Source organism: Engystomops pustulosus, chromosome 8 (genome assembly GCF_040894005.1).
Source record: "Engystomops pustulosus chromosome 8, aEngPut4.maternal, whole genome shotgun sequence".
NCBI classification, from domain to species: domain Eukaryota; kingdom Metazoa; phylum Chordata; class Amphibia; order Anura; family Leptodactylidae; genus Engystomops; species Engystomops pustulosus.
In genome coordinates, this window is record NC_092418.1 from 45,370,523 (window position 1) to 45,391,723 (window position 21,201).

General features: G+C 39.2%; 3 protein-coding genes across 3 annotated transcripts; all 3 read right to left on the reverse strand.

Moving 5' to 3' along the window:
• Positions 1–3,968: 3,968 nt before the first annotated feature.
• On the reverse strand, positions 3,969–5,106 carry LOC140076220 (hemoglobin subunit alpha-5-like). The gene is made up of 3 exons (XM_072122732.1): positions 4,948–5,106; positions 4,554–4,758; positions 3,969–4,178 (listed from the first exon to the last, which is right to left on the reverse strand). The coding sequence occupies exons 1-3, from the start codon at positions 5,040–5,042 to the stop codon at positions 4,050–4,052; spliced, it is 429 nt and encodes a 142-aa protein (XP_071978833.1). The 5' UTR covers positions 5,043–5,106; the 3' UTR covers positions 3,969–4,049.
• Positions 5,107–11,464: 6,358 nt separating this feature from the next.
• LOC140076221 (hemoglobin subunit alpha-5-like) lies at positions 11,465–12,615 on the reverse strand. Its single transcript, XM_072122733.1, has 3 exons — positions 12,458–12,615; positions 12,105–12,309; positions 11,465–11,672 (listed from the first exon to the last, which is right to left on the reverse strand). The coding sequence occupies exons 1-3, from the start codon at positions 12,550–12,552 to the stop codon at positions 11,544–11,546; spliced, it is 429 nt and encodes a 142-aa protein (XP_071978834.1). The 5' UTR covers positions 12,553–12,615; the 3' UTR covers positions 11,465–11,543.
• A 3,372-nt stretch (positions 12,616–15,987) lies between these two features.
• On the reverse strand, positions 15,988–17,985 carry LOC140076222 (hemoglobin subunit alpha-5-like). The gene is made up of 3 exons (XM_072122735.1): positions 17,826–17,985; positions 16,450–16,654; positions 15,988–16,169 (listed from the first exon to the last, which is right to left on the reverse strand). Exons 1-3 carry the CDS (start codon positions 17,918–17,920, stop codon positions 16,041–16,043), a joined length of 429 nt encoding a protein of 142 aa, XP_071978836.1. The 5' UTR covers positions 17,921–17,985; the 3' UTR covers positions 15,988–16,040.
• Positions 17,986–21,201: the final 3,216 nt, after the last annotated feature.

Genomic DNA, 21,201 nt, shown 5'->3' on the forward strand with positions numbered 1-21,201 from the left:
TCGTTGCAACACCACAGCCTACCTGAGTATTGTTGCTGACCATGTCCATCCCTTTATGACCACAATGTACCCAACATCTGATGGCTACTTTCAGCAGGATAATGCGCCATGTCATAAAGCTGGAATCATCTCAGAATGGTTTCTTGAACATGTCAATGAGTTCACTGTACTCAAATGGCCTCCACAGTCACCAGATCTCAATCCAATAGAGCATCTTTGGGATGTGGTGGAACGGGAGATTCGCATCGTGGATGTGCAGCCAACAAATCTGCGGCAACTGTGTGATGCCATCATGTCAATATGGACCAAAATCTCTGAGGAATGCTTCCAGCACCTTGTTGAATCTATGCCACGAAGAATTGAGGCAGTTCTGAAGGCAAAAGGGGGGGGTCCAACCCGTTACTAGCATGGTGTACCTAATAAAGTGGCCGGTGAGTGTACATCCTCCCTATAAAACTATATACAGACTCCCTATAATAACTACTGTATATACAGTTCCCCAACAATAACTTTATACAGTCCCCTATTATAACTATACACAGCCGCCCTATAATAACTATATACAAACCCCCTAAAATAACTATATACAGCTCCCCTATAATAATGTTAAACTGTCCCCTATAATAGCTTTATACAACATGCTATATCTATATAGAGCCCCAATTATAACTATATACAGCCCTACTATAATAACTATATGAAGCCTCCCTATAAAACCTATATACAGCCTCTCTATAATAACTATATAAAGCTCTCCTATAATAACTATATACAGCCTACTATTATATTAATTTATCCCGCCATAATAACTATATACAGTGCCCCTATATTAACTATAAGCACCCCCATAATAACTATCTATAGTGTCTCTATAATAATTATATATACCGACCAAAATAACTATATGAAGTGCCCCTATAATAACTATATATACACCCCTTATAATAACTTTATACAGTGCCCCTATAGCAACCATATACAGCACTAGGTAAAATAATAAAATTGTACTCACCTTCCTCCATTCCCCCGATGGTACATGTATCGTACATCTCCAATCCTCTATGACAGAGCAGGGAACTTATTGTTCCCTCCCTCTGCCTTAAACTGAAGTCAGGGTAAGAAGTAGCACTTCTATTAGGTACCGCCCTGGGAGCCGGACCCAAATATGCTGTGGGTGATATGGGCGTTCATGCCACCCCCTGAATCACCCACATTTGGTAGGGGGTCCTTTTAGGGCAAAGTGGTGGGGGCTCCGGGGCACGCGCTCCAGACGCCCCCCCCCCCCCTATAATCCATCCCTGGCCATATCTGTGTCACAACTTCATAAAGCCAAGTGCCCCAAGATAAAAAAGGTGCAACTGTTTCACATCCTGAAAAAGACCAGATTATCTAAGAGCGTGCAACACTATTAAATAATGTACCGCAAAGTGCACAGTACTGAGGCAGATTGCACCAGTTTTCATTTATCAGGGCAAATATGTCTAGGATAGAATTATATATTGTGAAGGGTTATGTGGTTAAGCCAGATTTCTCCATGGGAGATTTAGGGATGAGTTTAAAGGAAATCTACCATCAGAAAACTACTTTTTCAAGTAGTTTCCGATTAAGATTTAACATGGGTGTAGCATCCCATTTTTACCCACTCCTGTGATGCAGCTGCTGCCAAAATTAACTTTAATCCATCTTTATGCAAATTATTTTCAAATGCTACTGGGAGCGTGTAGTAGCCTAAGCGAGCTCTGGGGGTGTAGGTGACTCCACGCCCCTAAAAGCCACTTGATACCCAACTCCCATCTCTTCATATTCCTACTGTGCATGTTCATCAGTGAGCGAGTTCTGTGGAAGCGCAGTAGCTCCAGTTCCGGAAATGTGCATGACTCTCCTGAGCTCTGTGCATAGCTTGCTTGATGCCAGTGCACTGCTGGCAGACGAATATGACCTACTGCGCATAGGCAGAGCTCAGGAGAGTCAGGCGCATCTCCGGCAATGGTGCTTGCGCAGAACTTGTTTACTGCTGGAGATGCTCAATAATAATATGAAGGGAGGTGGGAATGGAGGGGCTACTTGGGGACGTTGAGTAGCCTTAACCACCAGAGCTCCTATAGGCTACTAGATGCCTCCAGTTGCCTTGTCGATGTTTGCGTCTGCCATATTTCTTATAGGACAGTGCTGGCGGACCTATGGCATGGGTGCCAGAGGTGGCACTCAGAGCCCTTTCTGTGGGCTCCCAGGCCATCACCTCAGCACACCAGACAAGACTCAAAGAATCATCCTGCAGTTCCAAGCAACTCTAAAGATGAAGCTTTCAGTCATATTTTGATACTTACTTTGCTACTAGGGACTGTACGAAGAGGGAGAATTAGACAGGGTCGAAATATTTTTGGAGGACCTCCTGCTGGCCCCAGAGGGAAACAGGAAAGAAGCTAAAAGGATGAAAATTTTCCATCTTTCTACTGTGATGCTGTCATCAGGAGGCCAATATGATTGAAAGTTGTTGAACAGGAGGCAGTAAGATACTGCTTTAATTTTTGGTTGGCACCAAGCGATAAATAACCAAGGATTTTGGGTTGCAGTTTGGGCACTCAGCCTCTAAAAGGTTTGCCATCACTGTTATAGGAGAAACTATTTGTATGCCAAGATATGGGATAGATGAATTGCCCATGGTACTGCCATTTTCTGATGACCATATTACTTCTGTTCATAGACCTGTGACAAGCGCTCGTTTGTTTCATGTCAAACTATCATATCTGTTGGTACAAACAATGACATCATGGCGCGAGATTGAGAAGAGGATAACTATATTGTCGTTCTAAGCAAAGTCTGTCATATCTGTAGTACTCAAACTAATACTTTCTGCTCAAAAGGTAAACTGATGGGGTGTGTTTTTTTATCAATAAAAACATTATAAACATTTAACTTTTTATTAATAACAAAAATAATCTTTTTTTCAAGAATAACTTTTTATAATATTTTTCTAAACCTATCCTTATTTCTAAACACCAGTATTTTGGTGTACAAAAAGCATGAAAAAAAAAAAGTCTTACAAAAATGAAGAAAAGTCAAGCCTGCTATACGTGATCACTTGACTGTCAAGAAGATTGTACACTTTCTTCATAAAGCATTTGTATTTCTATTTAAGTATATGGCACAACTTCTGTGGGGACCACTAAGGTGCATTATACCTTCTAGGAGCTTGTATTATACTATGTGGGACATTAATACAGGCACTATATAGTAGGAGGCCAAAAGAAGGTATTATATTGTGTGCAACCCAGCCTTGGAGCATTATACTTTGTAGGGACTACTAAGCATGTATTTTACTATGAGGGGCATCCTATTGTCCAACCTCTATAGGGGGGGGGCATAACTAGATCTCTAAACAATAAAAATTCTAAACATACCCTTTATAAAAGTACCCAAACAAGACTCTGCAAACAAGTTCAGGCACTGTACCAAATCTCATAACGCAATACAGCCCTTAGAACACATGCTATATATACTGTACACATAGGCCATATAAAAATAAATACAATACACTACATTTTCACATTGTTTGAAAATGTTTGAAATTGCTATTCCTTTTACACCTGGGATCAATCAGAGCATCTTGCAGAGGCCCCCAGAACTGAAGAAATGATAAGAGATACGGGTAATGATTAAGCCAATGACTGTATTGTGTGTGGGGGTGTATTTAACAGGAAATATCTCCAAGTTTCTTGAGGCAGTTTTAAGGGCCAGTTTTAACAAATCATATGTATACCGGGCATCTTCTATAAAAAGAATCCCTCTTCTTATATAATCTAACAAGAGGACTTGGCTCTCCAAGATAGTGAATCAAGGAACTGAAACATCTTATTTAGGTGAATAGAAGGATCCACTGCCTTGATTTACAATTTTGGAGTGATCTTGTTATTTTTACTACTTTTTCCTTATTTATTTTAATTCATAGTAATTAATGCACAAAACCATAAAGTGATGAAGCAGTTTTATTAAGAACTGGTTACGACATGTTAACAACCAGTAATACAGTTATGGCTCTTAGGCCCAGTTTATCTGTACTTGGACACCAGGACGGAGGACACAGCAGCGAGGAACTTGTCCCAGGCAGCCTGAGCCACAGCATTGAATTCCTTGGGGAAGTGGACGGCCAGAGTCACCTGGATGGAGTGGGACAGCAGCTACAAGAGAAATACATTGTTATTAGTAATCAAGGTGACATCCAATCAATATAAATGTTATACATTTACTTCTTAATTATACCGTAGTAAATATGGGCCTATTCTCTACTATTATACTAAATATTAACTCTGTAAATTACACAATTGTCAGAATCAGACACAACATACTTTTTATTCACTTTGGATGTAGGGGCACATTTAAAAAAAATAGACTAGATAAGTGGAGAAGGTGGTCATATCAACCAAGCCAATTGCAACTTTTAGTCAACTTCTGGAAAAAAGACAGCAGAAACTTCATTCATAGCTATGTGTCACAATGTTTTATATTCTACCTAATTCTGATAAATTGTTCTATATTTTAAATGAATCACTTACTCTAAAGTTTCCAGGGTCAACCCTGAGTTTGTGGGCATGCAGGTCGCTGAGGGCGGACAGGGCATGATCAAGGTCACCCAAGTGATGGGCAGCGTTACCAATAGCATTCACAATCTTTCCACCATGGTTATGGAGATCCTTGGAGTCATGGCTCAGGTCAAAGTGGCTGAAGTAGGTTTTGGTCTGAGGGAAGCTCAGGAACAGCCTGCAGGAAAAACAAATCTATGATGAATTTCTATTATTAGTAAACAGCATATATGGATTGATGGAGGATGCTCGCAGTATAAAGTGTACCTTTCATAACATATAGGGCATTGTAAGTTAATATGGAGGTGCTATACAATGATACAATCATTATAAGTATATAAACAAAGGAAGTAGAAGTTGATGTTACCTTTCCAGAGCCTCTGCTCCAATGTCATCAGCATGGCCAGCAATCTTGGCCGCGATGGAGGTGATGGCAGCCTTCTCAGCTTCGGAGAAAGTCATGGTTGGCTCAGGTTAGTGCAGATGAACTGGACAGTCCCTGCAGCAGAGATTTTGTGGTGCCCTTTTAAAGGGAAATGGGACTTTGGAAACAATAACTAAACCTATTGCCATTGGCTAACTCTGTACTACACCCTTACTCTTATCTGTATGACAAAATACAACAAAAAACAAAAGGTCATGGATCCATACTGACTGATATAGTGACCTATCTCTTTATCTCCCCATACACTAACCACAGTATGCACAATACAACACGTAGCTAGCTATGATGTAGTCTAGTAATACTATATTATACCATATGGTTGGTTCTCTGGATAGAAGGAAATAACCCCCAATTTGCACCATTTTTTTGAGGGGCTTGGCTTTTAAGGCTCTCATTGTGCACTACAAATGAGTCCTTCCATTTAATCTTTTGGTCCCGGGAAAAGCAAATGTATATAGGTTTTACTATGTTTTAATAGATTTTTACATTTTTTTAACCTTTTCTACAAAAAAGTATCTTATTTTTACCAAATTCTGCTGCTTAAACTTTTTCATACTATGGTATATGAACTGACAATTTCATTACTACCTTTTAGGGACTGTAAAAGCTATTGATAATAATAGTAAGCGGTTATATATCTTGATAGATTGGGACTTTTGGGATGTGGTGATACCTAATATTTTCAGGATTATATTTGTTTATGTATTCAGTTCTAGGGAAAGGGAGTGATTTCAACTTAAATTTTTTATTTTCACTTTTTTCACCTTATTTTTTTACTGTTTTTCAGGTCTTTCATCGTATGAGGTCAGATTGCTCGTGCCTTATACTGAAGTATATGGAAGGTTATATCAGTCTGTTGTAGACAACCCATTACAAACAAGCTGTCATAGCAATGGATTATCACTGCCAGAAGATGCCATGGGGGTGGGGGGGGAGCAATTCTTCCTAAGAGGAGCTGGCGGCTCCCCTTGGCAACATGCACAGTGGTGATACTGATAATTTTTTTTACACTTTACTATATGCATTATACTGTGTACCTATTGCCAGTGTATTCAGATTGGTCTTGACCTGGGCCCTAACGTGGGAGGGTTCTCAGCCATCTATATTTTCTGGTGGTTTGGATTTGTATGCATGCATAGTATATGAAGTTGTGCTTTTTAGTATTTTTAATAGATACCAATATTTTTGTATGTATTTTATATTGAGTATTTGGTCATTGGTCTGCTTTATAACACCAGATCTTTTCAGTTTTCTGCTGCTGGTGTTAGGCCTCATGTATGGGTTTATGCTATTATCCTTGCCAAGATAGCACACATACATTTAACAGAACATATACATGCAAGTACCGATCTCAGATGCTATATACAGAAAACATATGGTATGGAGAGGGCTCAGTCCAGGAATCCTCTCCATACTCCATACATTAAGTTTTTAAGGAATTAAAGGGGTTAAATGCTTACATATATTTAACATAATCACAATTCTTTTACTTACCATAAATGCAATATACATAAAGTATTTTGGAAAACTAATGCCCCTCATTGAAATTTAATATTATTGTATTTTGTCAAACTGAATACTTATGCTGAACTTGCATATTTCTATTGCCTTGTAAGGAATGAACTTCATGGTAAATCCATAGCATTAAATGACATAAGGCGGACTAAAATTTGTATTGCCAGTCAATTTTCAGTAAAGATTTTTTGTAGCAAAATGCATTGAAGGTGGAAGGAAAAACAACAGCATATTTGTCTTGTATGGACCCATAATGTGATATTCATATAACATTTTGTTCAATATTTTGCATCAATCGTCCATCCTTTGACTGATTTCACACACAGTTTTATTGCAGTGTGAAAGCATTCTGGAACTTCCTTTTATTGCGAGAGAGCCACAAATGTATCATTTGTTGTTAATATTACATAAAATGGTAAGATAATAGGGTGTCCTCATAGTTTTGTTCAGCTTTAATTCTAAATTTTCAAGCCCAGTCCGAAGTTCTGGTTGAGTAAACTAAAAAACATTCTGTTGAACAGTGGGGTATTGTCAGGGTCGGCTCCAGGTTTCAGTAGGCTCCTGGGTGACACTCAGTAGACCCCTTTGCAGTGAACTCACGTGGCAGCATTAAAAATTCCATTTATACCAAACAGCCTCATCATGGTTATTTTTTATAAGCCCCCCTCACACCCTAGGGATTCATTAGATACAGCCCCCCCATCACCTACATGGATTCATTGTGTACAGCTTTATGTGGGCCAACCAGCAGCTCGGGGCCTCTGCATTTTCCATAATCACACACCTTCTAATGTCCACCAAAGTAGTAACTACTAGACACTGAAAAGAAAAAGAATCCCCTCATATCAATGAAGTTATTAACCAAATGAACACGACTTGTGCGTACGAGAAAACACTGGCTTACCAAAATACAACTTTTGCCAAATTCTCAACAAGTTCATTGGATTAATAGAACATACTTCCACTTATAACCAAAAAGCTAATTCTCTGACAAAGGCTGATCTGCAAGCACCCACAGCTTGCCAACCCTTGCCCCCTTATCCCTGAATGTGAACCCATACCCGTCTGGGTCTTCTGTTTTTACTACTCAATAAGTAACCAGAAACAAAAAAGCAACTAAAACGCTGTTGTACTATTGTATGTATTTAATGCTTTGACAAAATTCAAAAATTGCTTATGTCAGCACAACTTACACTTGTATCAAATGTGATGGACTCTTGGGATATATCTATAACATACGTATTAGTAGTAGACCAAAACTACCTCAACACACAGGATGGAACTTTTACCAACTAGATCCTCTTCATCAGCAATATCTCCCAAGAATGTAGTGAAAAACTCATGTATCAGTGTCAGTAATACTAATAATGGGCTGTCATTGATATTTCTTTGTTAAACTTAATTTTAAAAATGTTAACGTAAGCAAGGCTGCATCACATATATACAAAGCATTGATGGTGAAGAAATCTAAATCTGAATTTTAGGGATAAAGCGTTATATAATTCATCTATCTCAATGTCACTTAGAAAGGTAAATAGATAAAATGATATTAATATGATAAACATTTGGAAATAAAGTGTTTGATAATTCATTCAATTCACTACAGTGTCGCACAGAGAAGTAAATAAGGAGATATAATTCTTTGTAGTAAACAAGTTATACTTTTCAGGGCTAAATCAAATGGGTTTATTTAATGATTCTTGAATTAATAGATGTGAGGAAAAGAGACAAGATTTTGAACATTCTTGGTTGACCCTTGGACAAATTAGACAGATTTGAGTAGTATCTTTGATTGAATTTGTGATAACTGGGAGGATTTTAGTGTCAAGGTTTTGCAAGGAAACTGTAAAAATCCCACTTTACTGAAATCCTGTAATAACAGTGCTGCAAGACCATAACAAACATATAGACACATTGTATACAAGACTATGGTTCACATCATTCTATTTATAGTGAGGAAGATTTAAATGCACCGAAATATGCATCAAATCAATATGCATCATATCATCAGCCATATTGTTATGGTTGTTGATATGATAATTAATAATCTTTAGAAAGAAATTGAAAAGGAATAGAAAGTCTGACATATTTATAATAAATATATAATAAAGTAAATGAACGTAAGGGCAATGCAGAGGAGGCATAAAGAAAAGCCTTCCACCACAACATTCTCCTAGGAATCCTCATGGCAAAAACCATTCCAAATGAATGGTGAATGCAGCAGGTTACCCGAAGCCCTCTGCGCCAGAAATAGTAAGGTAAATATTTTAAATGCCGTGAAAGTTAGAAGACGGTCATGTAATGGATGATATATCAGCCCTATTATATGGAGAAAGTAAGCTGTCATGCTAAAAAAGTTAGAGGAAATGCAGCATTGTACTTTATCAAATACACATTTTTTACACCCATCTTTCTCCTTTCAATTCAAAACAACATTTAGGATATATTCAGTTTAACATAATGCTATGCATAGTCTTGTTATACTTTATTTAAAGGAGTATTCCGGGAATATGAAATAAATTAATATAACAAAACTCAATGTCATTAGTTACAAAATGGTTTAATTTTATGATTCACAAATTTTTATGGCCTCTCTAAAGTAGGTGAAGTTATAACTAAGATGGCCGCCACTGGAAAATACAAGTCCCATTATCCTTTAGTTCAGATGTAACAGACTGTCCTGCTCTGTTACCATAGTAATGATGTGTAACTGCCATCATCTATACAAAGACAAAAGGACCTTATGTGTCGGCAGGGATGCGAAACTCAGTAATATTTACAAATTTGCCACTGGCAAACTAGATTTCCCATATCCAGACAGATTGTGTGTTTAAAATGTAACTTTTATTTTTGTATTTAGTAATAAAGCCAAAATTAATGGCAAATTTAAGGGCTTGGTACTCAAACTACTGTGGTGATTAAAAACACAGTGTCACAGTTGCACACATTCACACATATAACCCTATATAATAGGATCAATAGTTTTAGCTCTGGCTAACTAGAGAGTGGTGCACTGCTAGTTAAAATTGGGGTCTGGGCTCATTATTAGCCCAGACCCCTGATGAAGCCAGTATACCTGGCGAAACATGTCGGGGGGCTAATGTAGCAATTTTAACTAGCAGCGCACCACTCTCCAGTTAGCCAGAACTAAAACAATCGATCCTATTAGGGTTATATGTGTGAATGTGTGCTACTGTGTCAAATGATAATGTGAGCTGTGAGAGTCTGAAAAGTGTGCTAAATCTGAGACTTGGGAGTAGACAGCGCTACTCTGATCTGCCTATTCTAGCACCATCGTGCGAATGATGTGATATTTCGAAAGAGTCTGCAGCTGTGATTCTTAGCACGATAGTAGCACAGCATCATGAGTAGCCCCCAGTGTATACACAATCTATACAATCTGAAACAGAAAACTGAGCCAGCGCAGAGGTCACTTGTTGCAACAAGCCCTACAGTTGCAATATCTCCCACATATGTGTCAGTGAGGCCACCACTTACTATAACCAGATAATAATTTTAGCCACATCAGAAATGTTGGGACTGTGATATTAAATTGGTACCTACACTGACACAGGAGTGAGTGACAATAACCATAAAGGGACACCCTGCATTGACTCATCCAGCACAGCCACAAATATAATAACCATTGACAGCACTCTAACAGACACATTAGTAGTCTATTCAGCCTGGCCATACCTAAGAGTTTGTGTGACACTGTGTTTTTAATCACCACAGTAGCTTGAGTACCAAGCACCTTAATTTGCCATTAATTTTGGCTTTATTAATAAATACAAAAATAAAAGTTACATTTTAAACACACAATAGTGTGTCTGGATATGGGTAATCTAGTTTGCCAGTGGCAAATTTGTAAATATAACTGCCATCATGGCACATCACCAAAACACTGGCCATACTGGATGCCCTGCAACCAACCGACTACAGCCAAACATAGTGAAGATCACATGACCTGCCCAGGCAGGTGCAGGCCATGTGATGTGGACATGTGACAAGCGGCCATCTTTTGTCCTGTGTCTTCTCCAAGTGGAGGAAATTAATGGACTGATTAAAGGGCCAGTAGCATTTTAATTTTTCATTACTGTGTATATAAACAGCATTTTTCTGCTAAGGGTAGCAAAATTTTAAATAGCAACTAATTACATATTAGTTATATATTTTACTGGCTCATTTGTATATGAATTATGCTGATTCCTGGAATACCCCTTTATTTTCAACTTTCAAGTTTGGAAATACAAAGGTTAGCTTAAAAGGGTTTTCCAATCTAAAAAAAAGTATATATTTATTGATTGATATATCAATAAAATAGGTGCACAATATAAGATTGGCAGAGAAAAACACATTAAAATGACCCCAGAAGCTTTTCTATATAGTATAATCACCCAGAGCTATGGCCTCTATACGCAAAGTAATTAACCCCAAAGTCCCGCCACATACTAAAATGTCAAAATAGTATACCCCCCATGGACTCCATACAAGGTATATTGCCAACCCAGTGCCCTAACCACATAGAGTAATCACCAACTCTGGTGGTCAGGCCATTGTCTTTTTGACCCCTTCAATAACGGTGACCTCCTGTGTAAAGTTATGAAGCGTCTTTTGTACCCAAGCAATATTATAATGCCCTATTAATGTGCCCGTAAAATATAGTGACCAATTATTTTATGCTCTAAAAAAATAATGTCACTTATTGTCCCCCCCCCCCCCCCATCCCCACATTGTGTAGTCATACAAGAGGACTTGGCACTTCAAAATAGTGAATCAAGGAACGGAAACATTGCTTTTGGGTGAATAAAAGGATCCACTGCCTTGATTTACAATTTTGAAGAGATCTTATTATTTGTTTTTTTTAATACTTTTCCTTATTTTTATTTATTTTAATTCAAAGCAATCAACACAGAAAACCATAAACTGAGGAAGCAATTTTATTAAGAACTGGTTACAACATGTTTACAACCAGTAATTCAATTATTGCTCTTAGGCCCAGTTTATCTGTACTTGGACACCAGGACGGAGGACACAGCAGCGAGGAACTTGTCCCAGGCAGCCTGAGCCACAGCATTGAATTCCTTAGGGAAGTGGACGGCCAGAGTCACCTGGATGGAGTGGGACAGCAGCTACAAGAGAAATACATTGTAATTAGTAATCAAGTGACATCAAATCATTATAAATTATATACATACTCCTTAATTATAATGAAAACTGGCAAATTTATTACTCTGTACAACTAATATATACATCAGAATTGCCAGAAATAGATACTTGTAGCATTATTAATTATCTATAGTTTCATGATTTTTATGTTTTTATAGTATTAATAATTTTCCTATTATGCTTAATGTTTATTTTGGATTCATGTCTAGAAAATATTATACTTATTTTATTTTTGAAAATAGGGAAACATTAAAAGAAAACTTGAGAAGTTGTCCATATCAACCAAGCCAATTGCAAATTTTATGGAAAAACAGCAGATACTTCATTGATTGCTATGGACAATCACTCAGATTTTTCTCAGGTTTGATACCTTATTCTGTAATTGCATCACTTACTCTAAAGTTTCCAGGGTCAACCCTGAGTTTGTGGGCATGCAGGTCGCTGAGGGCAGACAGGGCATGATCAAGGTCACCCAAGTGATGGGCAGCGTTACCAATGGCTTTTACAATCTTTCCACCATGGTTATGGAGATCCTTGGAGTCATGGCTCAGGTCAAAGTGGCTGAAGTAGGTTTTGGTCTGAGGGAAGCTTAGGAACAGCCTGCAGGAAAAAAAAAGGTATAATCAATATATATTACACTATAAAATATAACTACATACTTTTAGGCATTGTAAGTTAATATGGAGGTGCTATACTATGATGCCTTCGTTATAAGTATATAAATAAAGGAAGTAGAAGTTAACGTTACCTTTCCAGAGCCTCTGCTCCAATGTCATCAGCATGGCCAGCAATTTTGGCCGCGATGGAGGTGATGGCAGCCTTCTCAGCTTCGGAGAAAGTCATGGTTGGCTCAGGTTAGTGCAGATGAACTGGACAGTCCCTGCAGCAGAGATTTTGTGCTGCACTTTTAAAGGGAAATGGAAATTCGGAAACAATAACTAAACCTATTGCCATTGGCTAACTCTGTGCTACACCCTTAGTCTTATCTCTGAAACAAAAAAACAACAAAAAACAAGAGGTCATGGATCCATACTGACTGATATAGTGACCTATCTCTTTATCTCCCCATACACTAACCACAGGATGCACAATACAGCACGTAGCTAGCTATGATGTAGTCTACTAATATTTTACTTTTGCTTCTTTGGATAGAAGGAAATTATATCCTCACTCATATTTAACTTGATCACAATACTTTTACTTAAATATTTACAAACAAATTGGCACTTGGGTACCATATATCCAGAATTATGTATATTTGTACTGAACGTGCATCTAAAATATCTTCTGCATTGCAAGGAATGATTTTTATGGTATTAATCTTAACACACACATAGAGTGGACTGCAGATTTTATATGTTTAGTATACAAAAGACATCGATAGAGGAAAGACTATCATCAGCATATCTGCCTTGCATGGACACACACTTAGCTATCAATTGCTCTAACCATCAGACTGAGTTCCCACACAGTTTTATTGCAGTGTGAAATCATCCGGAGGCTTCCTTTTATTCAGAAAAAGCCACAAATTCATTATGTTTAATAAATATGGCATTAAATGGTAACATGTGCAAGGCTGGGGCACAGATATACAAAGCTTTTACTGTGAAATTGATATTTTCTATGGATTTTATTGAAATGTGCACAAAAGAAATATAAATATAAATTTGGGGATAAAGAGTTGGATAGTTTATTTATCTCACTTGAACATCACAATTCTTTGTACTATACAAATTATATTTTGCAGCCAATGGGCTATACCAAAGGGGTTTACAGGATGATCCTGGAATAATAACAATGTGAGAAAATAGAAGAAGGTTTGGGACATTCTTTGTAGACCCATTGGAGATTAATATCTTTGATTATATAATGAAGAGAAGAAAGACATACTGTAACGTCCGTGCCTGAACGTCGCTCTATCTGCAGTTGGCGGAATAGAGGCGTTATTTGTGTGTGAACTGTGGCTTAATTCTTGTGTTTGGATTAACTGAGCCACACCCTGCTCCTTGCATTTCTGTCCTGCCCAGCAAGGGTTACTATCCTGATGGACAGTTCCCCGAGTGTGCTGCTGGAGGCGTGTCCGGGAACGGCTTTATATACCTGCCCATTCCCATCTTACCTTGCTGGTTATTTTTAGTCTGACCTGTGTATATCTTGCTTGATCTTGACCTGACCTGACCTGACCTGTGTATATCCCGCTTGTACCTGTATCCATCAGTCGTGCTGGTTTATTTGAGTCTTGTCTTACCTGTGTATCTAGTTCAGATTTACCTGTTTCTGTTTGTCTGCCTGTATCTGTACCTGATCTGTATATTACCCGCTTGACCTTGATCTTGACCTTACCTGTGTATAGCCTGTCTGTATCTGTATCTGACCTGTGATTATCTGCCTGAAGACCTGCATATATCTGTCCCTGTCTCAGTCCTCTGTTTGTATTCTGTGCACCAGTGTGAACACTGGTCTATTCCTGTATTCCGGTTTCCTGTTCAGTCCTGCGTTTGTATTCTTTGTACCAGTGTGAACACTGGTCTATTCCTGCATTCCGGTTACCTGTTCAGTCTTGTGTTGGTTTCTGTGCGCCAGTGTGAACACTGGTCTATACCTGTATTTCCGTTACCTGTCCGCTCCACCATCCAGCAGCTGCCAGGGACACTCAGGGACCGTCAGTTAGGTTCCTGATAGTGGGTTCGCCCTTATCAGGGCAGTTTATCTGCTTTAGGCAGGGCCTTAGCCCCCAGGGACGTTGCAGGGTGAGTTCACCACCACTTACGTAGTCTGACCGCTAGCGCCAAACCTGGTTGTGGTTGCGCGTTTGCTGGACGGGTGCTAACACAGGCACTTCCTGATGCAAATAAACGTGGGAGAATAGGTGTTCTCGATAGGTACAATAATGTGCTCACCTTCGATGGTTGTGCATGCAGACACAATGCTGTAAGATGCATATAGGGTGCTGCCAAGTCCTCGCCGGCAGTGAAATCTCCGGTAATTTGAAATGCAGGTTACCCAAGAGGAAGAAGATGGACTCCGTTCTTTCCGGGCAGTAAAAAAGAAAAAGTGGACTTTGCTCTGGCGCAACCCCGTTTAGAGTAAAGGCATTAAAAATTAAATTTTATTACATGTCCTATCTTTCAACGGAATATAGCACCGGGCCCTTTGTTACTCTGTGGAGAGGGGCGGGGGTGAGCAGCGCTCATCCCTTGCTCCTCTCCCCGGGGCCGATGTATGCCCGCCGTACTACGGTACGGCGAGCATACATTGTGGGAATGTAGCCCTAAACGGTGGAAACACTCAGCTTAGCTCAAAGCTGTTTTCCAGGCTAAAAACATTTATAGAAAAGGTCTACAATATCAGACTGGCAGATGCCAACACAATTCCCCCAAGAATCTTCCCTACATGATATAATTACCAAAGGTATTACACCCACACACCCACCCCTTTCCTGTATCAAAACAGTATAAACCCTCCCCTACCATAGATTCCTCACAAGGTATATTGCCACCCCAGTGGCCTACCCAATCTCTTCTAACTGTGCCCTGCTCTGTATAGTGATGAAGTCTCCTTTGTGACCCCAAAGAGTATAATGCCCTGCTTACCCACATAGTGTAATGACCTCTTAGTTTCCCCTATAAAGAATAATGTCCTTTACTGTTCCTCCTTCGCTGTGCCATACTGATATGGTATAATGATCCTAATGCGGCCCACTACATTACATAATGATCCCTGAAGCTTCCCCCATTATATAAACCCCATCCCCTGGCCTTCACATGTGACAAAATGGTCTGTCCAGCCCTGTGGCCTCCCAGGTAGAGTAAAGCCTCCCCTCATGGGCTATGCACATGGTATAATGCAACCCTCAGTGGTCTTCCCACGTTGTATATTGAACTGTCCCCTTCATTGCCTTCCCATAGTATAACATCATATGCCCCCTTACCCAAATGATCTCCTCCATATTATAATGACCCGCTACCCACTTCCTTGTAGCGTCCTCACACAATGTAATATTCAGTATCTGGATACTTCCCACACCATAAAAGTTCATATAGTGTAATGTCCCATCCCCAACAACGCTGTTGAAGACCCACATAGTATAATGTCCCCCCATAGTCTCCTTCTATACAATAGAATAATGTAATGAAGAGAACTGAAGGAAGGATAAGTGTTTAATTAGAAGAAAGAGATATGACAGATCCTCTCTGACTTTGAGAATGTTGGCATGTGCGATTTATTTTAGGTTTTAAAGTTCCTGATTATAACAAATGAAGTATCCAACATAAGCACTTATGGTTTTATAAATTTTATTAAACAACTGGTTATGTCATATGAAGTCCAGTTTATCTGTACTTGGACACCAGGACGGAGGACACAGCAGCCAGGAACTTGTCCCAGGCAGCCTGAGCCACAGCGGTGAAGTCATTAGGGAAGTGGACGGCCAGAGTCACCTGGATGGAGTGGGACAGCAGCTACAAGAGAAATACATTTGTTTAGTATTAATACATATAATATCACATCTCACATCTTACATCCATTTTATTTCTTCACTGAATTGATCATATATGTTTTCAACTTTGAATAAATGTTTTTATTTACGATGAAAATGCCCATTCATATTGCAATTTTTTGATAACTTTAATAATTAAAACAGTTCAAACCTCACCAGTTGCAATAGACAACTACCCTACAACTACCCTACTTTTCCATAATTTTGATCTTGTCCCAGCATAATTGGAATGCATCACTTACTCTGAAGTTTCCAGGGTCAACCCTGAGCTTCTGGGCATGCAGGTCACTGAGGCTAGACAGAGCATGATCAAGGTCATCCACGTGCTGGGCAGCGTTACCAATAGCATTCACAATCTTTCCACCATGGTTATGGAGATCCTTGGAGTTATGGCTGAGGTCGAAGTGGCTGAAGTAGGTTTTGGTCTGAGGGAAGCTCACGAAGAGCCTGCAGGAAAAACAAATCTACAATCAATATATATTGTTAATAAACAGACTAGATGGATAGTGGTTATAGTATGTAAGTTCATTAATCTTTAGACGTTGTTGCAGTTTTCTACTGCTCCCTCGGTAGTCGTGGGGGCAGGACCCGGTCTCCCGGTGTCAGAGACACCGGAGACCCTAGGGCAGTGATGGCGAACCTATGGCACTGGTGCCAGAGGTGGCACCCAGAGCCCTTTCTGTGGGCACACAGGCCATCAGCCCAGGACTGAGTTCACCAAACAGGAACAAATCCATTAAATCTTCCTGCAGTCCTAGGCAACTTATGAGATGCTGCGCACAGCACTATTTTACAGCCACACTTCATTGACTGTTTGGAACTGCTTGAAAAGTGAGAAGGTGTTGAAAGAAGTGCATTATCTTTGGAGATCATCCTGTTGGACCCACCAATCTTCCTAAACAGAGAGACCCTGGAGAGAAGCTACAATGATAATCTGAATTTGCCCACCTTTATTCAATTGTATTGGTGGCTGATACAATTAAAGTGGAAGAACTGAAAGAAATAAGTTACTGTTTAAAATGGCACATTGGCACATCAGGGTAAATAAGTGGATTTTGGTTGTAGTTTGGGCACTCGGTCTCTAAAAGGTTCGCCATCACTGCCCTAGGGAGAAGACAGATGCGGTTTATTACCGCTTCTCCATTCCTCACAGCCCACATACTCTAAAAAATTAATAAATATTCATAAAAACTCATTCATATTTCCCCATATAATAAAAAAAAATCCACGGTTACACTACAAAAGACATCGCCATAGTCGCCCCATTTGCCCAAGACTATACATAATATATAGCAAAATGACCGAAACAAAATAATGAATTCATTAATAATGTTCATTTTGAGTTCATTTGAAAATTATGTACTATAAATTACAAAAAAAAAATTCCCACTTTTAACCCCAAATAAGAATAAAAATGAATTTTTTTTTTAAACTTTTACTACGTTTTAAGTAGCTCTACGTGTCCTGAAAAAAAAAGTTATAGCCCTAAAACTGCCGCTTACGATAATTTGCCAAAAATGCCCGGTCACTAGAGCCTTTTCACGTCACTAAGGGGTTAAAAGTTAATAGTAGATAGAGTCATTCTAAGTATATAAACAAATGTCGAGGTTGCTGTTACCTTTCCAGAGCCTCTGCTCCAATGTCATGAGAATGGCCAGCAATCTTGGCCGCGATGGAGGTGATGGCAGCCTTCTCAGCTTCAGAGAAAGTCATGGTTGGTTCAGGTCAGTGCAGATTATCTACAGTTCCTGAAGCAGAGCTTCTGCCATACATTTTTAAAGAGAAGTTCAGCTGGGCAACAACAGTCCTTGCATCGCCATTGGCCAGCGATGTGATACACCCTTACTCTTATCTATTAAAGAAAAATGAAATGCATCCATGGTCCATACTGATTGATAAAATGACCTCTCTCTATCTCCCCATACAGTAACCACAATATGCATAAAACAGCACATATCATGCTGTGTCATTACTCCATACAGTATGTGTTGGCTTATTTGGACACAAGATTCAGTCTGATAAGGCATTTATTTCCCTATTACATACATGTATTTATATGTTGTGTATATATCTGTATAATTGCACATTCAAAATAGAATTTAGCAATTATTCAAATAACAGATAAGAAGAAAATCTTACATATATAAACAAAGACCTAAACATTCAAATCCACAGTACACATGTTTCTAAAGTAGTTCTTACTCCAATGGTAAGTGAGAACATTGCATTCAGGGGACAAAACATAGGAGCAGATTTTCCAACACTGACCAAGGAGCCTAAAATCTGCTCCAAAAAATCTCTCAAATCTGCCTCTCATTGTTTTTAGTCCAAGTTAATGACCAAAGCTACTTTTATTTTAAGTTTAATGACCAAGTGGTTAAATATCAGCTGATATTTGTAAAAAAGCTAATAATTGTGAAAACTCATAGCTGAAACCTAAGGCTCAGCCTCAGCAGATATTCTGACAGAAACACAATGGGGGTAATTTATCATACGCCAATGCTCGTGTAGCGGCGGCCTCTTGATGTACCCGGCTGCGCAGCGTTTATTTCTATTCTAAGTCTTACCTGGTGTAGACATATTCTGCAGCATGCAAACTTTCACTCCGCCGTCGGGCTTGTCCCCCATCACTCTCCCTTAGCTTTTTTCTGGCGTAGAAGCCCTGATAAATGCCCCCTCAATTGCTCTAATGTATCAGTTATGTAAGCACTAACTTTTTGGTGTACAAGTCATGGAAAAGTTACTGGTGCATGCCATGAAATGGAACTTTCTCACCATTCTGCATCATGGGCATCAATTTTAAAATGAGTTGGCATGGTGGGTATCCTGCACTATACACATAGTGCAGTTTGCACTGTGAATGTACCATATTGGGGCTTATTTTCGTCGGACTTCCCAACGTTTTCGGGATTTGTGCCGCTGGGACAGGTACTTGGCATGGGATTGTGTCGCACGCGATCAGATTTTGGCGCATCTGCACAGACTTTCATGCAACATAAAAAGAGGGGCGGGCAATCGGATGATCCGATTTAACATTCAAATTGTGTCGCAACATCAAGCACTTACATGCAACAGGAAGAAGAAGGTGAACTCTGTTGGACCTGAGCGGGGAAGCGACACATGCAGACTATCGGACGCACAATCTTAGTGAATAGCGGCAGAGTGCTTTTCAGACAATGCACTTCGGGTGAACTCCGTTGCTCGGGTAAGCAAATGTGCCCCACTATGTCCAACAGAGCTCCCCTTTAAAAAAAAAATGTCCAGCAGAGCCCCAGTTTAAAATAAAATGTCCAGCCAAGTCCTGCTTTCAAAAGAAATGTCCAGCAGAACTCCCCTTTAAAGAAATGTCCCACAGAGACCCCTTTTATAAAATCAAATGTTCAGCAGTGTTCCCCTTTACCGAACTGTCCAGCAGTTATTTCTCCATTATCATCTGGCAATTATTCAGTCCACTTCTACACCAGGATAGAAAAGACAATGCAAAATATTTGTCATTTTTAATAGATTTTGGACCTTTTATTTTAAAAATGTTCCCTACAAAATAAATGATAAATGCACTTCACAACAATGTAAGTTTTATAAAAAAGTTTATTAGATTTAAAAAGATAATAACACAGATGCAAATATAGTCTACAAGATCCAATGTTAATGCCATGAATCATGATATTTGTTAGGAATGTGCATGGATTTGCACTGTACCCTATGCTGAGATAGTAAACCCACCTAAACCACACATCTCCACCCATAGTCCTCCACTGCACACTCATCACTTTCACAGAAAACTATTTGATTAAGAAAATAGATTTCTATTCCGCTTTTATTACATTTTAAGCCTCTCTATGAACATACAATTCATTGTTTACTCTAATGTCTGTATACTGTATGTATACATTAATCAGCGGTCAGTCTCGGAAGATGCATATATTGGAGACAAGTGCAGTATTACATACCCACTACACATCTCTAGCACTGAAGAGGTTGGTGGGCACAGATCCAAATAGTCTTTCTGGATCTACAGGGTAAACTGTTCCAGGTGCCCATACATCACTCCTACATCACTATTGCTATTCCTATGCTACTATTGCGAAGCGCTAATATCTTTTACTACCATCTAACTACTGCCATTATGTGTGCACTGGTAGGCCCACATGAGGACAGTATGTAGCTACTAGCATTGGGATCCCATGTGACCTTGAAGGCTGCTACTCTTGTATTAAAGGAACAATGTATATCATGGCTGTATGTGAGTTTCCAAAACATTTCTGTCTGTCTAATCCATTAACTATGTGCATAAGAATATAAATACCAGGGCATTTCACCAGCATGATATGCATTGAATATGAAGTAGAGGGTCCACACTTGGAGTAGTTCAATTTTTTTTAACAACTCCAATTGTTGGTCTCCTACTTCATATTTTGATATTTTGGAAAGCTACCCTTATTTCCTGTCGATGCCAATCCAGTCCTCCTGGCACCCAATTCTAAAATTCACCAGGTACAAAACACACACACACATTGCCTGTAGGGTGGCCATATAACAAGACAAATTGTAAGGCATCAAACTTAGAGCACCTCAGGTAAGCCACCACCTTAACGTTCGGGTAAGGGTGCTCTGATCAAAGCAACATTTTGGGATCTGTATGACCTTTTGATCAATTTTTATTAAAGTTGCAAAATATGTGAAAAAGTGGCGTTTTGGACATTTGGGGGCTGTTTTCTGTTACAAGGTTCATCGCCGGGAATAACCATTATTATATTTTGCTTTATTTGCCAGTAGTCTAGGTACAGGTGCATCTTGCAGACTGGTGATGTTAGTCATTGGAGAGGCCTGGACAGCTGATTGCCTTCCACTATAGAAGAATCCGTAACAGAAGGGAAACAAAAAACATCTTGTAGCAATATCAAAGGAGAGGAAACCACAAAGCTGTAGCTTTGTTTGTTAGGATAAAATACTCTTTAACATGTAATAAGACAACAGTAAGCAAAACAAAACTC

Bases quoted from the DNA above. Each gene is read 5' to 3' on its own strand.
- LOC140076221 (XM_072122733.1), bottom strand. From the start codon at position 12,552: ATGACTTTCTCCGAAGCTGAGAAGGCTGCCATCACCTCCATCGCGGCC. The intron at 12,310-12,457 runs GTAACGTTAACT...TTTTTCCTGCAG, and splicing joins GGAGCAGAGGCTCTGGAAAG to GCTGTTCCTAAGCTTCCCTC. The intron at 11,673-12,104 runs GTAAGTGATGCA...TTTCTCTTGTAG, and splicing joins TTGACCCTGGAAACTTTAGA to CTGCTGTCCCACTCCATCCA.
- LOC140076222 (XM_072122735.1), bottom strand. From the start codon at position 17,920: ATGACTTTCTCTGAAGCTGAGAAGGCTGCCATCACCTCCATCGCGGCC. The intron at 16,655-17,825 runs GTAACAGCAACC...TTTTTCCTGCAG, and splicing joins GGAGCAGAGGCTCTGGAAAG to GCTCTTCGTGAGCTTCCCTC. The intron at 16,170-16,449 runs GTAAGTGATGCA...TTTCTCTTGTAG, and splicing joins TTGACCCTGGAAACTTCAGA to CTGCTGTCCCACTCCATCCA.
- LOC140076220 (XM_072122732.1), bottom strand. From the start codon at position 5,042: ATGACTTTCTCCGAAGCTGAGAAGGCTGCCATCACCTCCATCGCGGCC. The intron at 4,759-4,947 runs GTAACATCAACT...TTTTTCCTGCAG, and splicing joins GGAGCAGAGGCTCTGGAAAG to GCTGTTCCTGAGCTTCCCTC. The intron at 4,179-4,553 runs GTAAGTGATTCA...TTTCTCTTGTAG, and splicing joins TTGACCCTGGAAACTTTAGA to CTGCTGTCCCACTCCATCCA.